Consider the following 20,769-nt stretch of genomic DNA (forward strand, 5'->3'; position numbering starts at 1 on the left):
ATCCTATGATAGTCTTGAATAAACAGTGCAGGTTACTACTCGAAAGATGCGTAAGTAAAGAGACAGAACTTCGTTTACATAACTATGTCAAAATTGCGATTGTAACATGTGCATTGACTTACTGTACCAAGAATCAGGCCAGCGCCGCTAGCTTCGTACAGTATGACCAGCGTTTCGATAACGTATGATGACGTTTTACGTTTCATTTGGCAGCGCATGTAGCACGAACCGGCCACCGTACACTGTACTCCCACCTTTTTAGACTCCACCTCATCGTCTGACGTCGATTCATACGTGACATCACCAATGACATCATTATCATCGCTGAAGAAAAGTTGTGATTTAATTTTTGAATTGTTTACTAAACAACTGTATTGTGGCGTGTCTTCTGCCTAAACGTATGCTACTGTAGCTGGCTGCATAAACACAAAATATTAGAAAACTTGTAATATATTTTCCTAATTATATTGGGTCAGATAACGACAAGAGAGAAAACGATCACAAGCAGTTTGTTTGTCTGTCATGTGTTTATCCAACTATTCGTCTATCTGTCTGATAGTGAGACATTGGTTTAGAGCACATGTAAGTAACCTGAAATCTTTCAGCTATCAACTGCATCTAATACTTGTGCATTCCACCTAATGCCTACTGTCTTGATGCACACAAACGCTATCAATGCAATAATTAAATTTGATGCAAAGTAGATAAACAGAACAAAAAACATTGGCTAACACATGATTGAACACCCTACATTGTGTTGGTCACAAATCCTCGGACTTATGAACACCAAAAGCGACCCAGATACAGTGTAGACAATAAATGATTTCTGAGTAAACGTTCGTTGTCTACTGCAGTATTAAGACACTTAACTACATATTGATATAATTATTGTAATAAACATAAATACACATTTCTGCAGTTGATTTCATTCCAAAATTACTGAAATGTTGTTTACTGTAATTTGTACACAAGTTTCGCTTGCATGAAATCATATAGTAGAATAAACTCTCTCTAATTCATAATATTTGCTATGTGACCCGTGAGATATCCAAGAGATATACCACTGACATGATAATGCCACAATTATTCAGTTGGGTTCTGCATCTCCTTCACCTTCTTCTTCAAAGTCTCCTTCCTCTTCAGCAGTAGCATCTTGGTATTGCTGATATTCAGACACAAGATCATTCCTGTTTGATTCAGCCTGAACAAAGTAATATAAACATATTACAATCACATCACATTCCAATTCATATCTAAACTCATGCTAGTCTTACTTCAGTAAACTCCATCTCGTCCATTCCCTCTTCAGTGTACCAATGTAGGAAGGCCTTACACCTGAACATGCAAGTTCTGAGATTCTCTTGAACAGTTCCTGGATAGCGATGCTGTTACCGACAAATGTGCCCGACATCTTGAGACCTCGTGGTGGAATATCACAGACGGCTGTTTTCACATTGTTTGGAATCCATTCCACAAAGTAGCTGCTGCTCTTGTTCTGCACATTCAGCATCAGCTCATCAACTTCCTTCATTGACATACGACCATGAAACATACAGCAACAGTGAGATATCGACCATGACGAGGATCACAAGCGGCCATCATGTTCTTGGCATTAAACATCTGCTGGGTCAGTTCTGGAACAGTGAGAGCACGATACCGCTGTGAACCACAACTGGTGAGTGGAGCAAATCCAGGCATGAAAAAGTGGAGACGAGGAGGGAATGGCAGCATGTTGACAGCAAGCTTACGAAGATCAGAATTCAGTTGTCCAGGAAATCGAAGGCAAGTCGTAACACCACTCATTGTAGCAGAAACCAGATGGTTCAAGTCACCGTATGTAGGCGTAGTCAGCTTCAGAGTACGGAAACAGATGTCATAGAGAGCTTCATTGTCAATACAGTAGGTCTCATCAGTATTCTCAACGAGCTGGTGGACAGACAGAGAACGTGTTCATGATACGATCAGGGTACTCTTCACGGATCTTAGAGATTAGTAGTGTCCCCATTCCTGACCCTGTTCCTCCACCTAACGAATGAGTGAGCTGGAAACCTTGAAGACAGTCACATCCTTCCGCTTCTTTCCTCGCCACATCAACAACGGAGTCAACAAGTTCAGCTCCTTCTGTGTAGTGACCTTTAGCCCAGTTGTTTCCAGCCCCACTCTGACCTAGAGAGAGACAATTAAACACGTTGCAACTAGTGTGTGTACGATGGGCGCCTTGCGTTAACGCGCGTGCTTCTGCTATTGTTCTCTACATTATTGACTCACCGAACACAAAATTGTCAGGCCGAAAAATTTGTCCAAACGGTCCAGAGCAAACTGAATCCATTGTTCCTGTTTCTAGATCAACGAGAACGGCGCGTGGAACGTATTTCCCACCTAGAATTCCAAACAGAATGTGTCAATCACACTTGTTGTCGTTTACTAGCAACAATCACAATTAGCCAAAAACCTGTTGCTTCGTTGTAATACACGTTGATCCGCTCGAGCTGAAGATCAGAATCACCGTGATACGTTCCGGTAGGATCAATACCGTGCTTAATTAACAGAAATAACTTCCCAAAACTAAAAATATCAAATATTGTGGTATGTTTTGTTGAAACTTCGAGACTAAAAAGATGTCGTTACCTTCACTCCTATCTGATTTCCACACTGTCCTGCTTGTAAGTGAACAATTTCACGCATTTTTACCAAATTCGTTAGCGATGGAAATGACTGCGTACACTAGAAAGAGTCTCAAGGCACTGACGCGGTATCTCAATGGTGAGACTATTTCAACCAATGACAGGCTGCTAACAGTCATATGACCTGGAAACGTTAGTGCGCACGCTCAACGGGTAGCTAGTTCAATGAAAAATGCTATACTCGCTTACATTGACGAATCAGGAAAACATGGTACTAGACTAGTTGTACGGTATCCGTAGGCGCCTCACGTTCGTGAGTAACACATCCAACAAAGTTTTCAGATCGTCTACTGAAACGCCGAGTCCTAGCTAGACAATACGTATTTGTTGAAACCCTAGCTGTCATGCAAGTAAACATGCAAACTTCCTAGTAGTTTAGATTACGTATATAAGCCTGGTATAGGTAGTCGTCGTTTTGCGATTGTGATCAAGACAATTGAAATGTACAGTCTAGGTATGCACTCAGTTCCGTTGTAACAACAGTGGTATGGTATTTACTGACAGTACACACAGTCCCTAGCTACAATACAAAAGGATGGGGCGACGGAAGTTCATGAAGTGTTTTCGCCGCCGTTCGGTCTCTTAGACGAATCGTTCTTAGGCTCATCTGTAGTCAGACACGGAAACGATTTTTTAAGGGAGGTCCTATCATGAAACATGGTCGTGGGAAGGAGAAATTTGAGATTTGTGTACACACACACACACACACACACACACACACACACACACACACACACACACACACACACACACACACACACACACACACACACACACACACACACACACACCCCTAAAAAACCCTAAATGTCAGCGGAGCTGCTGCTCAGAGGTCACGCCCCCAGCTGTTAAGCTGGGCCCTGTGCGCTACTCAGGGAACTCTGAGCCTGCGCCAGCGAACTTCTGGAGCCGAGCCAGGCACTCGCAGGAGCACTGACTTGTGAAGCCAACTGTGGTGTGATCACCCGAAGTCTTACCAGGACCCCAGTGGCTGATGTCACGTCACAGCCGGTGGCCGCTTAGGACCCCAGTCAATGACGAGGTACTCATTTATACTCCTGAGTCGAGAGAAGCAAATGTGTGTTAGTTTCTTGCTTAAGGAAATTATGCCATAGCTCGCCATCACTGTGACTTAAAACTAGCGACCCTTTAAGGTCCCGGATGTAAACATTCCATAAGATGACTCTCTAACCAACTGAGCTATCGCACCACACACACACACACACACACACACACACACACACACACACACACACACACACACACACACACACACACACACACACACACACACACACACACACACACACCAAAAGCTCGATGGAGACCCATATAGAACCACGCCCATTTCTGTTGTGCGACCCGGATTAGAAGCCTCGCTACGCTCGGCAATGATATGTATAACCTATGGAGAGAGCTAGTGGTAGTCAACCATTACGATTTGAGCATGACTAGTGAGTTTTGACTGTGCGAATAGCGTTGAATCACTTCTGGAGTTTCCAGGAGTTTCCATTTGCTTTAGACATCAAAAAGTCAACAATCTAACGCGAACTCAATGTCATGAAGACATTGTTGGTAATACTGTTACAATGCAACAGTTGAAATGGCTGGGCCATCTGCTGCGGATGAGTACTAATTAGCCATCGTCTCCAAAACCAACTACTTCGTAGCAAACTTTGCAACAGAAAAAAGATCAACACATGAACGTAGAAACAAAGATGAAATATCTAACGCGCGCGTGTGTGTGTGCGTGCGTGGGTGTGTGCCTGTTCGTGTGTGTGTGTGTGTATGTGTGTGTGTGTGTGTGTGTGTGTGTGTGTGTGTGTGTGTGTGTGTGTGTGTGTGAGTGTGTGTGTGTGTGTGTGTGCGCGCGCGCGCGTGACCAATCGCTGCGCTTTCAGCTCTTTCCGAATATCACTAGACTTTAAACTGTAGAACGTAATACGGTAACAATGAAATGACCGTCCGCTGCAAGTTGTAAAAACGAACACAACGAACAATTACCTGCGTGGTGAGACAGCTCCAATCAATGACAGAACCGCTAATTATAATGCACCTTGCCGTGAAACTTTAGTACCCACGCTCACGAGTTTGACAATAAGCTGAATAAATTTATGTTACAAATTAGCAAATAATCATCCTTTTGGATCGTAATGATAGTCAGCCATCACAATTTGCGTTGCGTTTGCACTACCCTAGGCGAAAAGTCACAGTCTTAATTAACACCGGGTTTGAGTAATATCATATAAAATAACAGCAACGTTAGTGCTGACTAGAAAAAGACAAGAGAGAATCACTAAAACTGTCGCTAAAATGCAAACATCTATATCGATAGCTACATAAAGTACTGCAAGCTATACCTGCGTGCAGATACGCAATCATGTGACTGTCTTACTGCAATTAATGTTTCTAGTACTTTGCCACCTAATGTCTCGGTACTTTTCCAGTCTCGCTTTTGCCTTATCACACTCATCTTCTTCTAACGGTTTCTTGCTTTGGTAGATCAACCATTCGTCTGGAGTTTTGTCCACCAAATTCCAATATTTCAAAAGAGGTTTTCTACAAGTAACCCAAGCTTCAATCTGTTGTACTGGTAGAGGTGGCAATGTTGGGTCAGGAACAAGTGACTTCTTCCATGGTCGACAATCGTCGTAATGATCAAGAAACGCTGCAAGGTTTGGCAAAGAGGGATCGTCGTCTCTAACCCACGTTTCCTCTGCAGTGTCTCTGCTAAGACACCTGTCAAACACTGGGTAATCCAAATCGCGTATCCGCGTTCCATGAAAAGCGGGGAAAATGTGATGACCACATTTATGATCTTTGTGCTCGTACACGAGTGAGCATTTTGAACCACACAGTGGACACTTGGCTTGACATCCTTTTATTTCTTTCCAAAGTTTTTCACGCTGATCGCTCATGCTAGAATTGACTTTTGCTTGCAAATAATTACATTGTACTTCTCTTAGCAGCTCACCCATACTACCCTTAAACCGTTCATAAAATATTTCAACTTTTGAAATAGGAAAGTTGGTTATTTGTGGAAATCTTTCCAATGCAATTATTAGCAAGTTTCGAACACTAGCACTCTCACATTTGTTTTCAGCACACTTTGCCAGATAAGCTTTAAAGTCAGCAAGACGACCAGAAGGTTGAAAACTTTGTCGCCAACGTTCTGCGACATTTATTATCACGTTGTACATTTCTGAAACGCGGTCTTTAAGTTTGTCCATTTTCTTCTCTATTGCTACCTGTTTACGATTTTCAAACATTTGCAGGAATAATTTCTTCAGATACGCGTTCACATCGATGCAGTACTCCAACACCTCGTCATAGTTTCCGAGACGAAAAGAGTTATTATACGCACGTTCTGCTGCCTTCTCGGGATTCGGCATTTCTTCATGAACTTGACCACGTACCTCTAACGCGAAATTGTCCACTAGAATATTTACCCAAACATTGAGATGTTGGCTGTACTCTTCCGCAAACGTTGCTGCTCGTTCTAGATCTCCAGCTTCCTTACTTACCATGGTAAGGAACGTTCGTCGTTTCCTAACCCTCTTCATTTCGAGCTCCTTTTTCTCTTCAGACATTCGTTTCTCCTCAGCAGAGCAGACTGCCCTACACGCTACTTGTTGCAAGTAAACTATGAGATGGTTAATAAATGGAGCTCGTCGCAGTTTCAGTCTCTTGCTATACGAGGTAAGAAAGGGTTGCATGTTCATAACAATCTCGCTAGCCTGATGAACAATATCTGTAACAATAGCTGCGTCACATTGTCCTTCTTGTGATTTTTCATACGATTCTGCAATCTTCGTTGCAAGGCTGTCTCGCAGACTGTTTACTTCTTTTCTCATCTCAGACACTACGAAAGCCTTGACGTCCTCTCGACTAATATTAGTATCACGTTTATGTGACTTTGAAGAAACTTCTGCCAATCTCTTTATTAATTCTTTCCATACTCTCTGACCCATATCAAGCACACCAAACGGTATTTCGATATATCTATCAAACCACTCATTGGGGGTACTCTTGACGAAGTGTGTTGATGTCAACAATTCAACAGAACAAGAACTAGAAGCCACGATCCCAAGTATTTCGTCATCATGGCGATGTCTTGTCAAAACGTCAATGAAAGTTGTCACAATTTCATGCTCGATGACCTTTGTCGTCTTTTTCTCTTCAAGATGCTTTGTGTACTTCATCTCATAGCGGCTCCACGATTCATCAAAAATTTTTGCTGCATCTGACGTAGACAAAGAAGATTGATATTTAGTACGTTTCAACTCGTTTTCAAGATGTTCACTGAAGCGTTGATCAAGAGCCACTGTGTTCAAACGGTCGGTAGCCGACTGTAGCCGTTTCTGCCATGAATATAGGTGAAATTCATATACAGACGAAACCGGACTTCCTAACTTGCAACAAAATTCTTCCTTTAAATCTTCATTGTATTTCTTGGCTTGAGTGTTGTCTTTAAAGTTGCGTTCTGATTCAAGTTTTATTAATTCTTTTAACCTATTTAGCTCAGCACGACATTCTGTGTCATACTTTTCGACTGTTTTTTCGTCTCTAGCATTCCACAATCGACCTTCGTGATTCCTCACGACAGTAGACGCCTGGTTATGAAACTTGATTTCAGCTTGTTTGACAAGAGATGTCATAATTTCATTTATCTCTTTGTGAAGACGCAATTCATTAAGAGCTTTGTAATGGCATGATGTGTAACCGTACTTAGTGAGTATATCCCACACTATACAAGCGTGTCTATACCAGACTACTAGAAGATCACAGTTTTCAACCAGCTCTAACGTTGAACGATCGCCAAGCGTGAACTGTAGTATCTTTCCGCGTAAAGCAAACGCCTCTTCGGAAAATACTGCAGACGGTGATTCTACAGTCCGCCCTTCCCGTTTGGCTTCATAAAATGCACTTGGAAGAAGAAATATAGCGTCTTGTCTCAAAGACACGAGATCATCAAGGTTTTTCTGTGCACTTCCCATGGCTTCTTTAAGCATCTTTCTCATCTGTGCTAGCGAATCGCGTTGTACTTTAGTGGTACGATCTCTCTGGTCTCGCAAAACGAACATCATTTCCGTTCGTATGTCGGCCAACTTCAGATAATCCATTGCGTACAAACAAACTTCTAATTCTTTAATCTGTGAAGAAATTTCTCCCTTATGATTCACTATAACGGCATCTGAACAAGCCATAGCCATCACCGTAATTTGATTGTCAAACACGTGACCACCTCCTTCCAAAGACAAAAGCCCTTTCGAATCAAGAACTAAAAGATATCTTCCGTCCGATATGCGTGCGAATGAAGCATACAAACCCTTCGTGCATCTTCCCGCTCTTGTAGCAAACCCACAACCAAACAAGTAATTGAGCAATGTAGATTTGCCAGATTTCTGCGCTCCTACAACTGATACAACAAGCAAGTTACTTCTGTTCTTCGAGTCAACTCCTAGTTGTCTCATTATATCTTCTATAAACTTCTTTGCAGTCATCTGTAACGGATTTCCTCGAAGTAATTGCATAGGATAACCTTCCAATACACATTGCGTGTAAACTTGCTTAATTACCCGGGGGTCTAGACGGAGTTTTCTCAAATGATCATTTATTATCGTATCATCTTCTAGTAAAGCACAAAGTTCCATCAACTCACTCCAGAAAGAGTCTATCGATATATCAAACTGGTCAATGCGAAACGAGACTTCCTCTAGCTCGCGTATGACATCTGTTCTTTCTTGACTTTGCTCTTCACTTTCCGGTTGATATGACCATCGAGCTGATTCCAGTCGGTCCATTAGATGTCGTCTCTCGTGAAAGAGAGGTTCGATATATTGCGCTTTCCACACCTCCAAGTAATGTTGAAATTCTGCCAATTGGTGACGCTTTTTGTCTGAAACAAGACTAATGAATAGTTCGACTGGACGAGATATCGAGCAAGTCTTTTGCTTTCGCGTCTTCAACTCTTTCATCTCTTGTCTTAGTTTTGCTAATTCTACGTGAGTCTCACCTCTATTCCCTTTAACTCCAATTATATGAAGTTCTTTTTCCCGGTCACGGTTCTTAGCCTTAGAGGCGCAGATTGCTGTTAGAGGAAAGAGACGGTTAGCAAGCTCGCCTTTCTTCGGATTACTTATTTCAAGAGCCTCAAATGTTTTTCTCCCTAACGAAGAAAATCCGTTTAATCGTCTGGCACACTGAGTTCTTGGTAGAAGAGAGCCTAAGACTTCGGCTTGTCCAGAGCAGAAAGACTCAAACCGATTGTGAATAACTTCGGAGCAAGGTAATCGTTGTTGAAGATTCTCAAATATCGGTGCCATCTCATCTCTAATACGTATAACAGTCATCTGTCGCTGCTTATCAGTACGACATTTGGCAAGATCTTCGACGAACACAACTCGTGCTATTCTATTAGGAAAAATCTCTCCTAGCGATTGATTAATTGATGGCAATCGTGGAATGTTAGGGGACATTTCTGCACTGCTGGGAATATCACGAACGAAAATGGCAATCTTTGCGTTGCTGCAGTAAAGATTACAACTGTTTAGTAAAAACGATCGCAAACTGTCACCAAGATAACCTCGAGAACCAAAGTCATTAGCAGTCACGTGAACAAGTACTAGAGCTGCGACCGAGCAAAGAGTGGACAAAGCATAACAAAACGCTTTCTCATTCGTAAACCCGTGAACATCGGCAAAGTTGAGACCGAAAGGAACGTTAGATTTGACCTCAAGTAAAAGATCAATAGAAGGGGAGTGACATAAACTGCCATCACCTTCGTCTGAGCACACATCAAACGAATCAAAACCTAACGACGTAGTCTCTAGTTGTCCTATCAACTTTCCCGTCAATGTCGATTTTCCTTTCCGTACAGAGTTTGCTGTACCACATGATACGACGAGTGGATAACTTGGGACTGCAAGAACATCTTGAAGAGATGGAAAGTTTGTGACTGTTCGAGAACCGCCTTCAGGATGCTGAAGAACGTAAGCGACCGGAACAGCGCAATACAGATTTGAATAAAGAGACACGAGGCGACTGTGAACTGCATCAGCCATTACCTCTAACAAAGCAATAAAAATATCTTTGAGCGTTAGCTCCAACAGCAAACGAGGAAGTGCAGCAGTTTCGCCTGCCCTCGTTTGTTTTGCCCAGGCGGAAACAAACACATCTACAACTGATTGAAAGTTTTCTCTTCGTTTCAACAAATCCACTAGATAGGACTTGAGATGGGCAACAAACCCCTTGCCGCCACATTTACGATAGATATCGATTACCTTGTCTGGAGAGAGATGTTCCAGCTCGACTGTGAGAAGACTGTCATCGTTTGTAGAATTCGGACGACCGTCACCAATCATCATTTCGTGAAATTTTCGCTTCTCGCTCATCAAATAAGAATCATCTGTATTACCAAACAGATCAAGTGTCTGAGAATTATTCGTAGAGTTAGAATCTGTACAGAAATCTCTCGTATAGAAACTTTGGTACAATAGATCAATAAGTCTCTTACCGCAAGCAGCAAAAGATTGAGCTGAAGAACTCGTCAAAGCAATAGCAACTTCAACACAAAACGGCATAAATCAACTAAATGCATGAGAGTTCTCATATGTGTTCGTTACCTTGCCCAGAGTCTATCGATGAACTACCCATGCTACCTGCAGTCGACACAGCAACGGGCAACTGATAAGACTTATTGTCCCTATTGTTCCCTTGATTTGCCCAAACTGGAACTACTGGTAACGGACTACGGATGGTGTGACGGGCATGAGTATGAGCTTCAAAATCTGCTCAAGATAATTTGACTTGTACAAGAGAGCAAGAAACGTATACAGTGCTGTATAGACTTACCGGCTTTCAGCAATATCTTTAGTACCTCTGGCTGCTTGTCCTTGAGTATCTTCTCAAATTCTGCCAGCTGGGACCCTTCATCGTGTTCAGACAACTTTTCCAACATACGAAAAAATCCGTTAGCGACAAATTCAGACTTTCTCAGTTGTTTGGCTGCCATGAGAGCCTCGTGCTGTTTCTGTGTAATGATGCCCTTCTCAACACATGCATCAATGACAGAAATATTAATCTCTACAATGCCACTTCGGTTTTCTTTCAGCTTTTGCCAGGTTAATCGTGAAGATGAACGCAAAAGGTTGCAAATGGTCGAGTTCACTTTGCCAACAGACTTCAAAAACTTCACTACGATGCGAAGGTCGCTTCGAGCTTTGTCGGTCACCATGTCGTAAAGAGTTTCTGATGCTAATTCTGGATCGTCCAGTTCTTCCAAAATGTTACTAACTTTTGCAACAGCTTCCCTAGTAAACACTTGGTCAGATATCAAGGCATTGATGGCAGACTGAAGACATGTTTGTAGTTGTTGCAACACAATAGCTTTCTCGGATAAAAACGCCAAAAAGCATTCCTGTAGAAGAAACCTGATCAGCATAACTATTATCTATATATCAGTATCAATATTGTTGGCAATATGTACTGTCATTAGTACGACGCAGTTTGCCTATGGCGGAACGGGAAGCCGATTGGGTGCGACGGGCCGGCGGGCAGCACCTCCAGATCCGGAGGACGCCATTCTGTCTGTTTGCTATTGTTTGTACAGTGTGATGTGAAGTACATAAGCATGCTTAGAGTAGACAACCTGATCAGTTACAAAACGAATTCGGATGAAACCATTTCAGAAAAAGAGAAAGAATTGTAAATAGAAAGTTCTCTTTCAATCAAATGGTATCTCAGATAGGTTATCGATCGAGCGCATGTGAACACTGCAGATCGAGGTCGTCTGTACTGTACGGTCTCCGTACTAGTTCTCGTTCGTTTCTTATATAATGTGCTACGCCAAAATTTATTAACAAAAGAAACACAAAATCGCAGGCCAGATTGCAGACAACAGTAGGCAATAGATGAGGTGGAGACCACAGACCAAACAAATGTGCATCACATACAGTTTTAGCTGCAGGGCTGTCATTAGAACATTTTGGTAGTATGTGCCTTTGTACAGTGTGGCTAGGGAATAGGGTAGAAGCCATGGAATTCTCTGAAGGATTGCAGACGCAAGAAGACATCAGTGATAGCCATATTTATGATTGTGATTTGGTTGCTTCTTCCACAGATAAATTTTCAGTGGCAACTGCTCTCACGCATAGTTAGAAATGCTGCAAACGTTCATCAGAACTGTAACTATCAGTAATGTTTTCATTTGTTTGCGATCCTTCAGGGAATTCCATGGCTTCTACGGTATTCCCTAAACACACTGTATACAGGCACATACCAAATAAGAGCCCTGTAGCTAAAGGCGGGATAATATGGTACTCAGTACTATAGTGTAGTAGTGCACGTCAGTGTTATCAGTTTCTATACGTCTGTCATCCTTGGTTAGGAGCAGGTCACTTGACAGCTGGAAAATTCGAGGAAGCACGTGGCTCCAGAGCCTCCGCCTCGGTTCCTACGCCAATGCTAATCGGTAAGGCAAACATAAATTGTGTCCTTCTATTCGGTCTTTATCACGTAAATCTTCTAATTTGACTAAAATCTGCCACAATGCCTTTTACATAACAGTTAATACAGTCTCTAGCAATTGCGAGTCAATAGTGTCAGTTATTCCTTGTGTACATGAAGTAGCTACCAGAAAGTCCTTTGATTTAGGTACTGCCTGTTTCTCTTCGTTTACTGACTATTTCCTCCATTTCTGTCTCATTGTTGTCGATCGAATTACTGTACTTGTTTGTTCATGTTTACTGCGTGACCGCGTCGGATTGATCATCACTCGCAGTCCATGCAGCAGCCGCAGAATTTCTGGAAGAATCGCAAGATCATTACCCAGACTGAGAGCTTTTATTTTTCGGTAGCAAACATGATCAGTGGGTTGTTCTGTTGCACGTGGCCACACTGTTCAAGCTTACGTGTGTCTGCATGGATAGCGCACATGCTAAAAGTGACTCATCGTCGATACTGACTGTATAGTCGTGCCTTTCCGTATAGTCACATTATCTCTTGTTATTTTGCGAGGCCACGCAGACTTGGGGTACATATGCAGTCACTCCCACACTTCCAGCTCCGCTGCCACTGCGTAGGACGCTAATTGGACTAAACTTGGTCATCAGAAGACTTCAAATTTTACGTGCCTTACACAAATTCTTCTAAATTGCATCGAATCTTGACTGCGTGGCTGTTTCTCTATCAGACTGTCCGACTATGGACTGTAGATAGTGTGCGTTTACGGAAGTCTGGTCTCGTGTAGCCAGACCACTTTCGTTTTGTGACTCCAAACAGGACAACAATGATTTGTACAATATACTGATCATGATAAACTACAGCTATAGTAAAGCAAGTGCCACCAATAGATGCGGCTACGCCGCTGTAAGAAAATGCGAGGACAAATAGGCAGCAAAGAATCAGCCGTGTCTGTACTATCTATACTTCTTAGTCTTTTCGCTCTTTTTGATGTAACAACGCAACGTCGAGTTCATGTTAACAGCGAAAGTGACAATAAACTATCATGTTCGTCCATTAATTTCGCCACTAATTGCACAGTTCACAGTCTACAGACCCTGTGAACTGCATCAGGCATTACCTCTAGTAAAGCAATAAAAATATCTTTGAGAGAGTTAACTCGCTCTAAGAGAAAACGAGGAACTAGTGCAGTCTTCTTTGGTCATGTTTGCTTTTCGTCCTTGTCAACCGTCAAAGCAAACATATCTACAACTGATTGAAAGTTCTTCCTTCGTTTCAGCAAGTCCATGCACTAAATATGGCTTGAGACGGACACCAAAACCCTTACCACCACATTTGCGGTAAATATCTATTACCTTTTCTGAAGAAAGCCTTTCCAGCTCAACTGTGAGAAAACTGTCATCCTTCTTAGAAATGAGACGACCGTCGCCAATCATCATTTCAGGAAACTGTCGCATGCAATGAGTATCATCTGTATAACCAAACAGATCACATGCATGAGAACATTTCGTACTTTATCACACGCACACAACACAACACATACACACACACACACACACACACACACACACACACACACACACACACACACACACACCACTAGCCTCGAACTTCCAGACCAGAGTGTGCGCTCTCTAGTTTGGAAATTCGAGGCTACACACGCGCGCGCGCGCGTGCACAGCATAGCTCAGATCTGGAATTTAGCGCTAGTGCCATAAGAGCATCCAGTGTCAGTCATCACACTGAAGCCTCTTTCACACGTTACACTGAGTCTGGCATGTTATTATTTGTCTAGTTTTGCTAGTCTGGCTGTTGTTTTGCTGATATCCTTTCTCCCTTTCCCGAGATTCTGCATGAGCAGATTCACAACCGTGACGACGCAAAAATGAAGACGCCATTTTCAAAGTTGATCCACAGGAAATCCGCTACGCTTTGGTGCTTTGTAGGGTTTTCTAATGAGTGGTTTGAAACTCCAAACCACATTAAACCACGCCTTCTGCTGTCCATTTTGCTTGCTAAAGCGCTAGCTGACAGCACTTTGCAGCTTTCATTGTGACCCAATCCATCTGCAAGATCGAATACCACTTCTGTGGTGTACAAGATGAAAGATTGGAATGGAGGTGTCATCGATGGATCTTTTTACGAGCCAGAGCTACAGAAGGCGTCTCAAGAGATGTTCGTATCGAGAAAGTAATACGATGAAAAGGTCAAATACATTCAATAGTTGAGTATCTGTAGTGATGGCATCGCCAGTCTTCGATGAGGGTTACGAATTCACTCCATCCTTGTTCGTATTTAGTTAGATTTTTGTGGTTACATTGTTGGGCTTTTTGGAACTCCCATGCGCACGAATATCTTGAAGAGAATAAAATCCAATTTGATGAGTTTTCTGTGGTGGTGGGCATATAGAGTTCAACTATACTACACTCTACACACTAAACTACACTCTACACACTATACTCTGCACTAGACTAGAGTACTGTGTTCTCAACGTCATGGGCTAAAGCAGTTAAACTGTTTGTGCTGTATATACTGTCTGACCTAGCCATATGATTTGCAGCCATGTATAAAATGTCTGAGCTATCTGAGAAAAATTGAATCGCGTATGGCATACATCAAGACACACGCATGCAAACCTCCACTCTGTAACAGTTAGAAAACCATAAACTATATACAGCACCAGAAGTCTAGATTCATACACTAACGCTCCTGTTGAAATTTGAGCTGCTGCAGCTGAACACTTAATTCTGAAGCATGCAGAATACACGCACAAAACAAACGCTTGTATACACTGAACGATAAAAATTGCGAGCGTAACTACTCCTGATGTAAATTGCCACATGCTACTCAGTATGTCTAGCTATATATAGTGTAGCGGTTTCTCGTAGATGCTTACTTGAGGTGCCGACTAGACGATGTGGTCGAAGACTCTTCTCCAAATCATCTAGTGTCTTATCTTTAGTTTCCAAAAGAACGTCGCAAAATTTGTCAAACCATCCGGAACTTTGTTTAGCAAGTACAGCTAGAATGTCCAGAGCCACGTCCGTTTCTGTCTTGGCTGACTTGCTGAAACGCTCATATTCGTCGTCATTAATGAGGCCCCTAGTAAAAAGTCGTGCCGGAAGTCGATTCCGAAGTGGACTCAACGTCTCGGCCACAGCTAGTAGTCTGGGCTTCAACACCTCTTCCCATTTAGGGTCTCTTACGCTACTTGTTACTAAAGCCATGGGCCTCCCACCGCATTAGACATACAGATGCAGAGCTCACGTGAAGACTTGAGTAGAGAGCGAGGGCGTGTACACGCATTTAGCCTCGAACTTCCACACCAAACATAAAGACGCGGCTCTAGAATTTATCTATCATCGGCTACCTGATCTAACTAAAAGACTAGATAAGAGCCAAAATTTCCTTGACACACTTCAATTACTCAAATAGCAACCAATTAATTAAATCGTCGTAAGGTGCAAAATGATAGATTTCGTGCAGCCAGTCCCTCAATTTTTTGACTTTGGGAAGTAAAAGGAGGAGGGGCTAGCTGCGCAAGACTAGATTTCACACTAGCCAAGCTATTGCCGACAGTATCTAGATTATAAGTTTCGGCTTTAGAAGCGAGCATGCGCGCCTCAGGTTACAGTAGTGTGGCTGTCGCTGGCTGGCGCTAGAGTAGGAAGACAACTAGAATGCAGCACATGCGCTCATTGCTATCGCCGGTGTTGACTAGCGTGCCAGTCGATGTCATCATATCTCTAGCAGTGCCTGTGCACCGTAGCTATAGTCTTCTCGCGAGAGTGGTTTATAATGAACTGGTTGCCAGAGGAGAGCGGTACTGGTAAGATGATTGTGCATGCTTGCTTGTTACTGTTGAATCCAATTAGTCAAAGCCAATGAAGAGCGTGAGCAGAGGGCTAAACACATCCACTAGCACGTGATTGTCCACATCTGATAGTTATTTCATACATGTACACCTCTTGAAGGCATGCGAATACATCTACTAACACCAGCGATAACATGAGCGCATGCGCTGCGTTTCAATTGTCCGTTCGTCCACTGACACACTACTTTATTCCTCTTCGGGTTTAACAATAGTCTAGATATACATGGTAGAGACCACAACAAAGAACATGGCAACAAATTGAGTCCATACAACGAGGTACCGACTATCACGTTCCTCTTCGGTCTTGCCTGCGCAATCAGGTCATCCGCAATCACGTGAACGTTCGGGATGTCCCCAAATGTGCGATTGTTCCTTTCCTGCAGCACTTCACTGGCTGAATCCAGTCCGAACGGCATCCTTGTGAAGCACTCTCTACCCCATGGGGTGCCGAATGCACACATCCTGGCTGACTCGTTAAACAATTTGACGTGCCAGAAGGCATCCTTCATGTCGACAACCGTGAATACCGCTTTGCCAGCCAGTCGGGCTTGGACATGCTGGTATTTGGTGTCTCTCCCTTTTGATTACTTTATTGAGGGGTCTGAGATCAAGACAGATCCTCATGTTCCCATTATTCTTTTCTGTTACGACGAGATTGTGAAGCCAGTCGGTCGGACACTCGTCGTCTTGTATAATACCTTGTTGCTGCAGTTTTACCGACGTCTGTTGCAGTTTGGTTCTCTTTGCATATGGTATAACTCACGGATGCTGTTCCGCCGGAATAGCGTCTGCTTGAAGCTGGATGTCATACTCTTTGTCATACTATCCTATTCCTTAAACACATCTTTGTTCTGAACGATGAGTTGCTGCCGCCTACTGTGACCCGTTTGTATATCTACAGGCACCACATTGTCCACACGCCTGAAGAGATTCGAGTACTCGCACACTGCTCTTCCAACGATGGCTACGTTGTCGTCGATAACATAACTAGTGAGGCTCTTCCTGCTGCTCGCCTTGTTTCTGCTAACTAAACAACTGACCCGAGTTGTGACTCTAGGTATGATTTGACCACCACCGATTCCTGTAAAAATCTTGCATGCTGGTGGGCTGTGATTTTGTCTTGAAAACTCTGTACATCTTAAAAGGCAAGATGTTTGCCTGTGCCCCGGTGTCCAGCTTGAAATCAATCTGCGTACGCTCCAGATCTAGCCGCGTTCCGTTCATTCTGCCGTGTCCCGGATATATGTCCTATGAATCTAGGTGACATCAGTAGCTCTTCCTTCTCCTCACTGCCTGCTTCATCTACATCGTCGACCTGGAATTCGACCTGCCCAATTTGCCTGGCTGTTTGTAGACAGACGTTGGCCAGATGGTTTCTCTTGTGACACGCCGAACACGTATTTCCGTAGGCGGGGCACTATTCAGGTGGGTGGAAGCCTCCGCAATACTTGCATGCCGCTTGCCTGGTCTTGGATGACTTGCCACTATACGTGAATCCTTGAGCTCAGATTGGGCATAGTGTCTGGCTCGTTGCGTCGCTGCTTCTGTGTACCTCGAACGCGCCCGCGAATGGGTACTTTCATCGCCTCTTTGTTCATAGCTTGCTCCTGCTCTTTTGTTGCTTCTCTGCTCTGCAGATATCCAATGCTTTTTGCAAAGTGAACTCTGATTCTCGTAATAATCTCTCTTTCACGCGTCCGTCGCGGACGCCAATTTATCGCGTAGTAGAAGATCGCGTCGGTCACCGAATTCGCACAACGTCGCCTTTACTTTCAGCCCAGCTAGTATCCCATTGATCTACTGTCTCGACGATACCAGTCTAGGAGATCTATCAGACAGCGCAGAACAGGGGCAGCAACTTCCAACCTTGCCAAAGGTGACCAGATCGGGACGGGAGATAAAAAACAGGCACGACTGAAGGACTATGTTATTTATTAAAAGAGGGGAGATGTGACAGTGACTCTATTCGTTTAAGACTTGGAGCATGTGTAGTACAAGGTGTGTCAACGCGTGGAACAGCAAAGTAACTTTAGTAGTTGTGTTGAGATGCGTTATTAGAGACTATAATACAACCGAAAGCATTACACCGACTCGGTGACTGGCAGTGCTGTCGTCTGACCGTAAAACTCACACAGAAAGAGAGTTACGACATCCAGTGGCATACATACTGGAATCTATGGTCTTTGCTGTTGCTCCCATGCTTAGCATCCTCGTGAAGTTTGATGACCATTACAAAAGCTTACCTGTTACTCAAAGAGTCCTAAAATACAAATATGAAACTTGGAAGACCTCCAACCATACATGTACAATGTACTGCCATCGAGTAATATCTAAGACCGAGCAGATCCTACAAAGTAAAAACTCATAGGCTAAAACAAATGCGTACAAGCATCTAGCCAAAAATTCCAGTGCAACCCAATGAAAAACTAACGTAGAGGGCAGGCCACACACAGTCAAGCACTGCAGCATCTCCTAAACGTTTATAGTTCGACTTGTACGAGTAAAGTAGGCAAAGCTGCATGAAACTGGATACTGACTTGGTTGACTACATACTAGTAGATATCTGTTAGTATCTTGATATAAGGCATAAAGACATCAAATTACGAAATGCATTACGATATAACCTAGCTGTAGTAGATTAATATCTTCGTGAATGTCTAGTTCTATCAGATAACACATGCAACAAACAACAAACGATACACAAGCAGACAGCATACCACACACGATAGATTACTTTATTTGTCTATTCATAGATCACATACCACAATTCATAAAAATACATTTCACATACATAGCCTATGGTCACACGGCTGTAGCTTCAATCCAGACAGCACCACTGATTGCACATAATCGACTCCAAAGTCTCGCTTGGCTCGGGTGCACTCAAACACAGTGATGACATTCGTCACCTTGGCCGATCAAACAGAGCTCGAAATGCTCCAACAACTCCCATCTCATTAAATTAGAGGCAAAGACATCAACCACCACCTCTGCCAATAAGCCAACAACCGATAGAACTGGCGCTAGCCAACTAAATTTATCATGAAGTGGCTACCTTCTCAGCTTGGGAATTCGTATTTCATTGTCATTTGCGTTCTCTCTTCGCAATCTCTCGACTTCTATCACCAGCAGGTCTATCACGAACGTCTCATGTCCCACATCGTTACACGAGTACACGATATAACTACTGTCTGTTCCCCATAAGTGTGAACTTTGAAAATCATCAAGATCTCCGCTGTCTTTTCGACTTTTGCGATGATCTTAGTATTGTTAGAAACCGCTAGGTCTGGCATTTCTGTTTATCAAATTATCTAAGCCTTTCCTACAAACGAAACGGAAAAATAATACTTGTGCATATCAAAGACAAACGGGTGGAGCAATGGTTATTATCCAATTATCTTGTGAGACCAACAGATCAGCAACTGGAACCATTTAAGATAATTGGTGTAACATGGTCCAACTGGAGCAGCTCTTAGTGCTGTAACGAGCACACCTGGTGTGACCTCTACTTCATTACTCACTTCCGAGTTTACACTTACGGGAAACAGACAGTAGCTTAACAGCTGAAGGCGTGACCTCTGAGAGACATTTAGAATTTTTAAGATTTAGGTGTGTTGACTAATTACTTTGACCCCGAGTTCTGCTTCCCGTTCCTCTCGAGCACTTTCACTGCTGTACCTGTCGACCTGCCTGAGAGGAAGGTCGGCGCTCACGGGGGGCGGGGCGGAGCCCGGTCATGGAACCTCACGCGCGCTAAAGGCTGGTGCTTGGGGAGTCTCGGGCTACCCAGACCGGACTCTGTCCCAAACGGCGGACAACTTCCAGAGTTGATTCCGCCACCTCCAAGTACCACCTCTCTCACTATGTGTGTGTATACATACATACATACATACATACATATGTATATATATATATATATATATATATATATATATATATATATATATATATATATATATATATATAAAGGCACCTTGAAGTTTCCAGAGACCCTTGTCTCGGCCGCTATTAGAATTGAGCACTCGGGCGCCCGCATCCTGCGCGTTGATGTTGCTTGCATGCGTAAACGACGCTTTTTGTGTTCTGTTTAAACCAGTTATTAGCGTAACGTGCAACAATACTTGCGTGAACTGCTACGCTGCTGCACGCAACCTGCTTGACGATACACACTACTTCCTGTCCACGCTATTCGTATCTAGGTGAACAATCAAGCAAACAAGAGGCAACAAGTGTTCTCGCCCGCGTGCCTCTAGAGTGACGCCCGTGTCACCAGCTCATTGCTGTGCTGTTTGCGGTAGCCAATGTCCAAGAAAATTGTGCCAGCTTCCTGGCGTCTCTTCTTATGTACCGTTGGTACGCATCGCTGCGCCAGTGACCCAAACTCCGAATAACTGAGTCTTCCAGCCCTGTGGCTGCAGCCGTAGTCGCCGCTCCAATGCAAAAACGGTGGCCAGAGTACAATTCGCAGTTAAAACCGAGGACCGACAGAGACTCCCGCAGGTACGACACTAAGCGCTGGCGTGACATGGGAGAGCCGTCGCTGAAGATAAAGAGAGCCCCATGTGACGATCCCCTTCTTGCTAATTACGCCAACACCGGCGAGACCGGACAAAGCTCATTACCTAGTTTTCACAGGGAAATCATAGCGCCTCGTCTGAAAGAATCTGTCTTCGATTGCTTGATGGATACTCGGACTATCTGGGTGGCTTCCCTTGAGTCCACTGACACGTCCGCTGGAGTCAGGTGACA

General features: G+C 43.4%; 2 protein-coding genes and 1 pseudogene across 2 annotated transcripts; all 3 read right to left on the bottom strand.

Annotated features, from left to right (window-relative positions):
- Positions 1–874: 874 nt before the first annotated feature.
- On the bottom strand, positions 875–2,952 carry LOC134195283 (tubulin beta chain-like; annotated as a pseudogene).
- A 1,916-nt stretch (positions 2,953–4,868) lies between these two features.
- Positions 4,869–7,798, bottom strand: LOC134194805 (uncharacterized). The gene has a single exon (XM_062663774.1). The coding sequence runs from the start codon at positions 7,769–7,771 to the stop codon at positions 5,063–5,065; it is 2,709 nt and encodes a 902-aa protein (XP_062519758.1). The 5' UTR covers positions 7,772–7,798; the 3' UTR covers positions 4,869–5,062.
- A 34-nt stretch (positions 7,799–7,832) lies between these two features.
- Positions 7,833–15,375, bottom strand: LOC134194648 (uncharacterized). The gene is made up of 6 exons (XM_062663589.1): positions 15,043–15,375; positions 13,502–13,617; positions 10,539–11,103; positions 10,310–10,474; positions 7,885–10,248; positions 7,833–7,837 (listed from the first exon to the last, which is right to left on the bottom strand). The coding sequence occupies exons 1-6, from the start codon at positions 15,371–15,373 to the stop codon at positions 7,833–7,835; spliced, it is 3,546 nt and encodes a 1,181-aa protein (XP_062519573.1). The 5' UTR covers positions 15,374–15,375.
- Between the last annotated feature and the right edge of the window lie 5,394 nt (positions 15,376–20,769).

This window comes from Corticium candelabrum, chromosome 19, assembly GCF_963422355.1.
Source record: "Corticium candelabrum chromosome 19, ooCorCand1.1, whole genome shotgun sequence".
NCBI lineage: Eukaryota > Metazoa > Porifera > Homoscleromorpha > Homosclerophorida > Plakinidae > Corticium > Corticium candelabrum.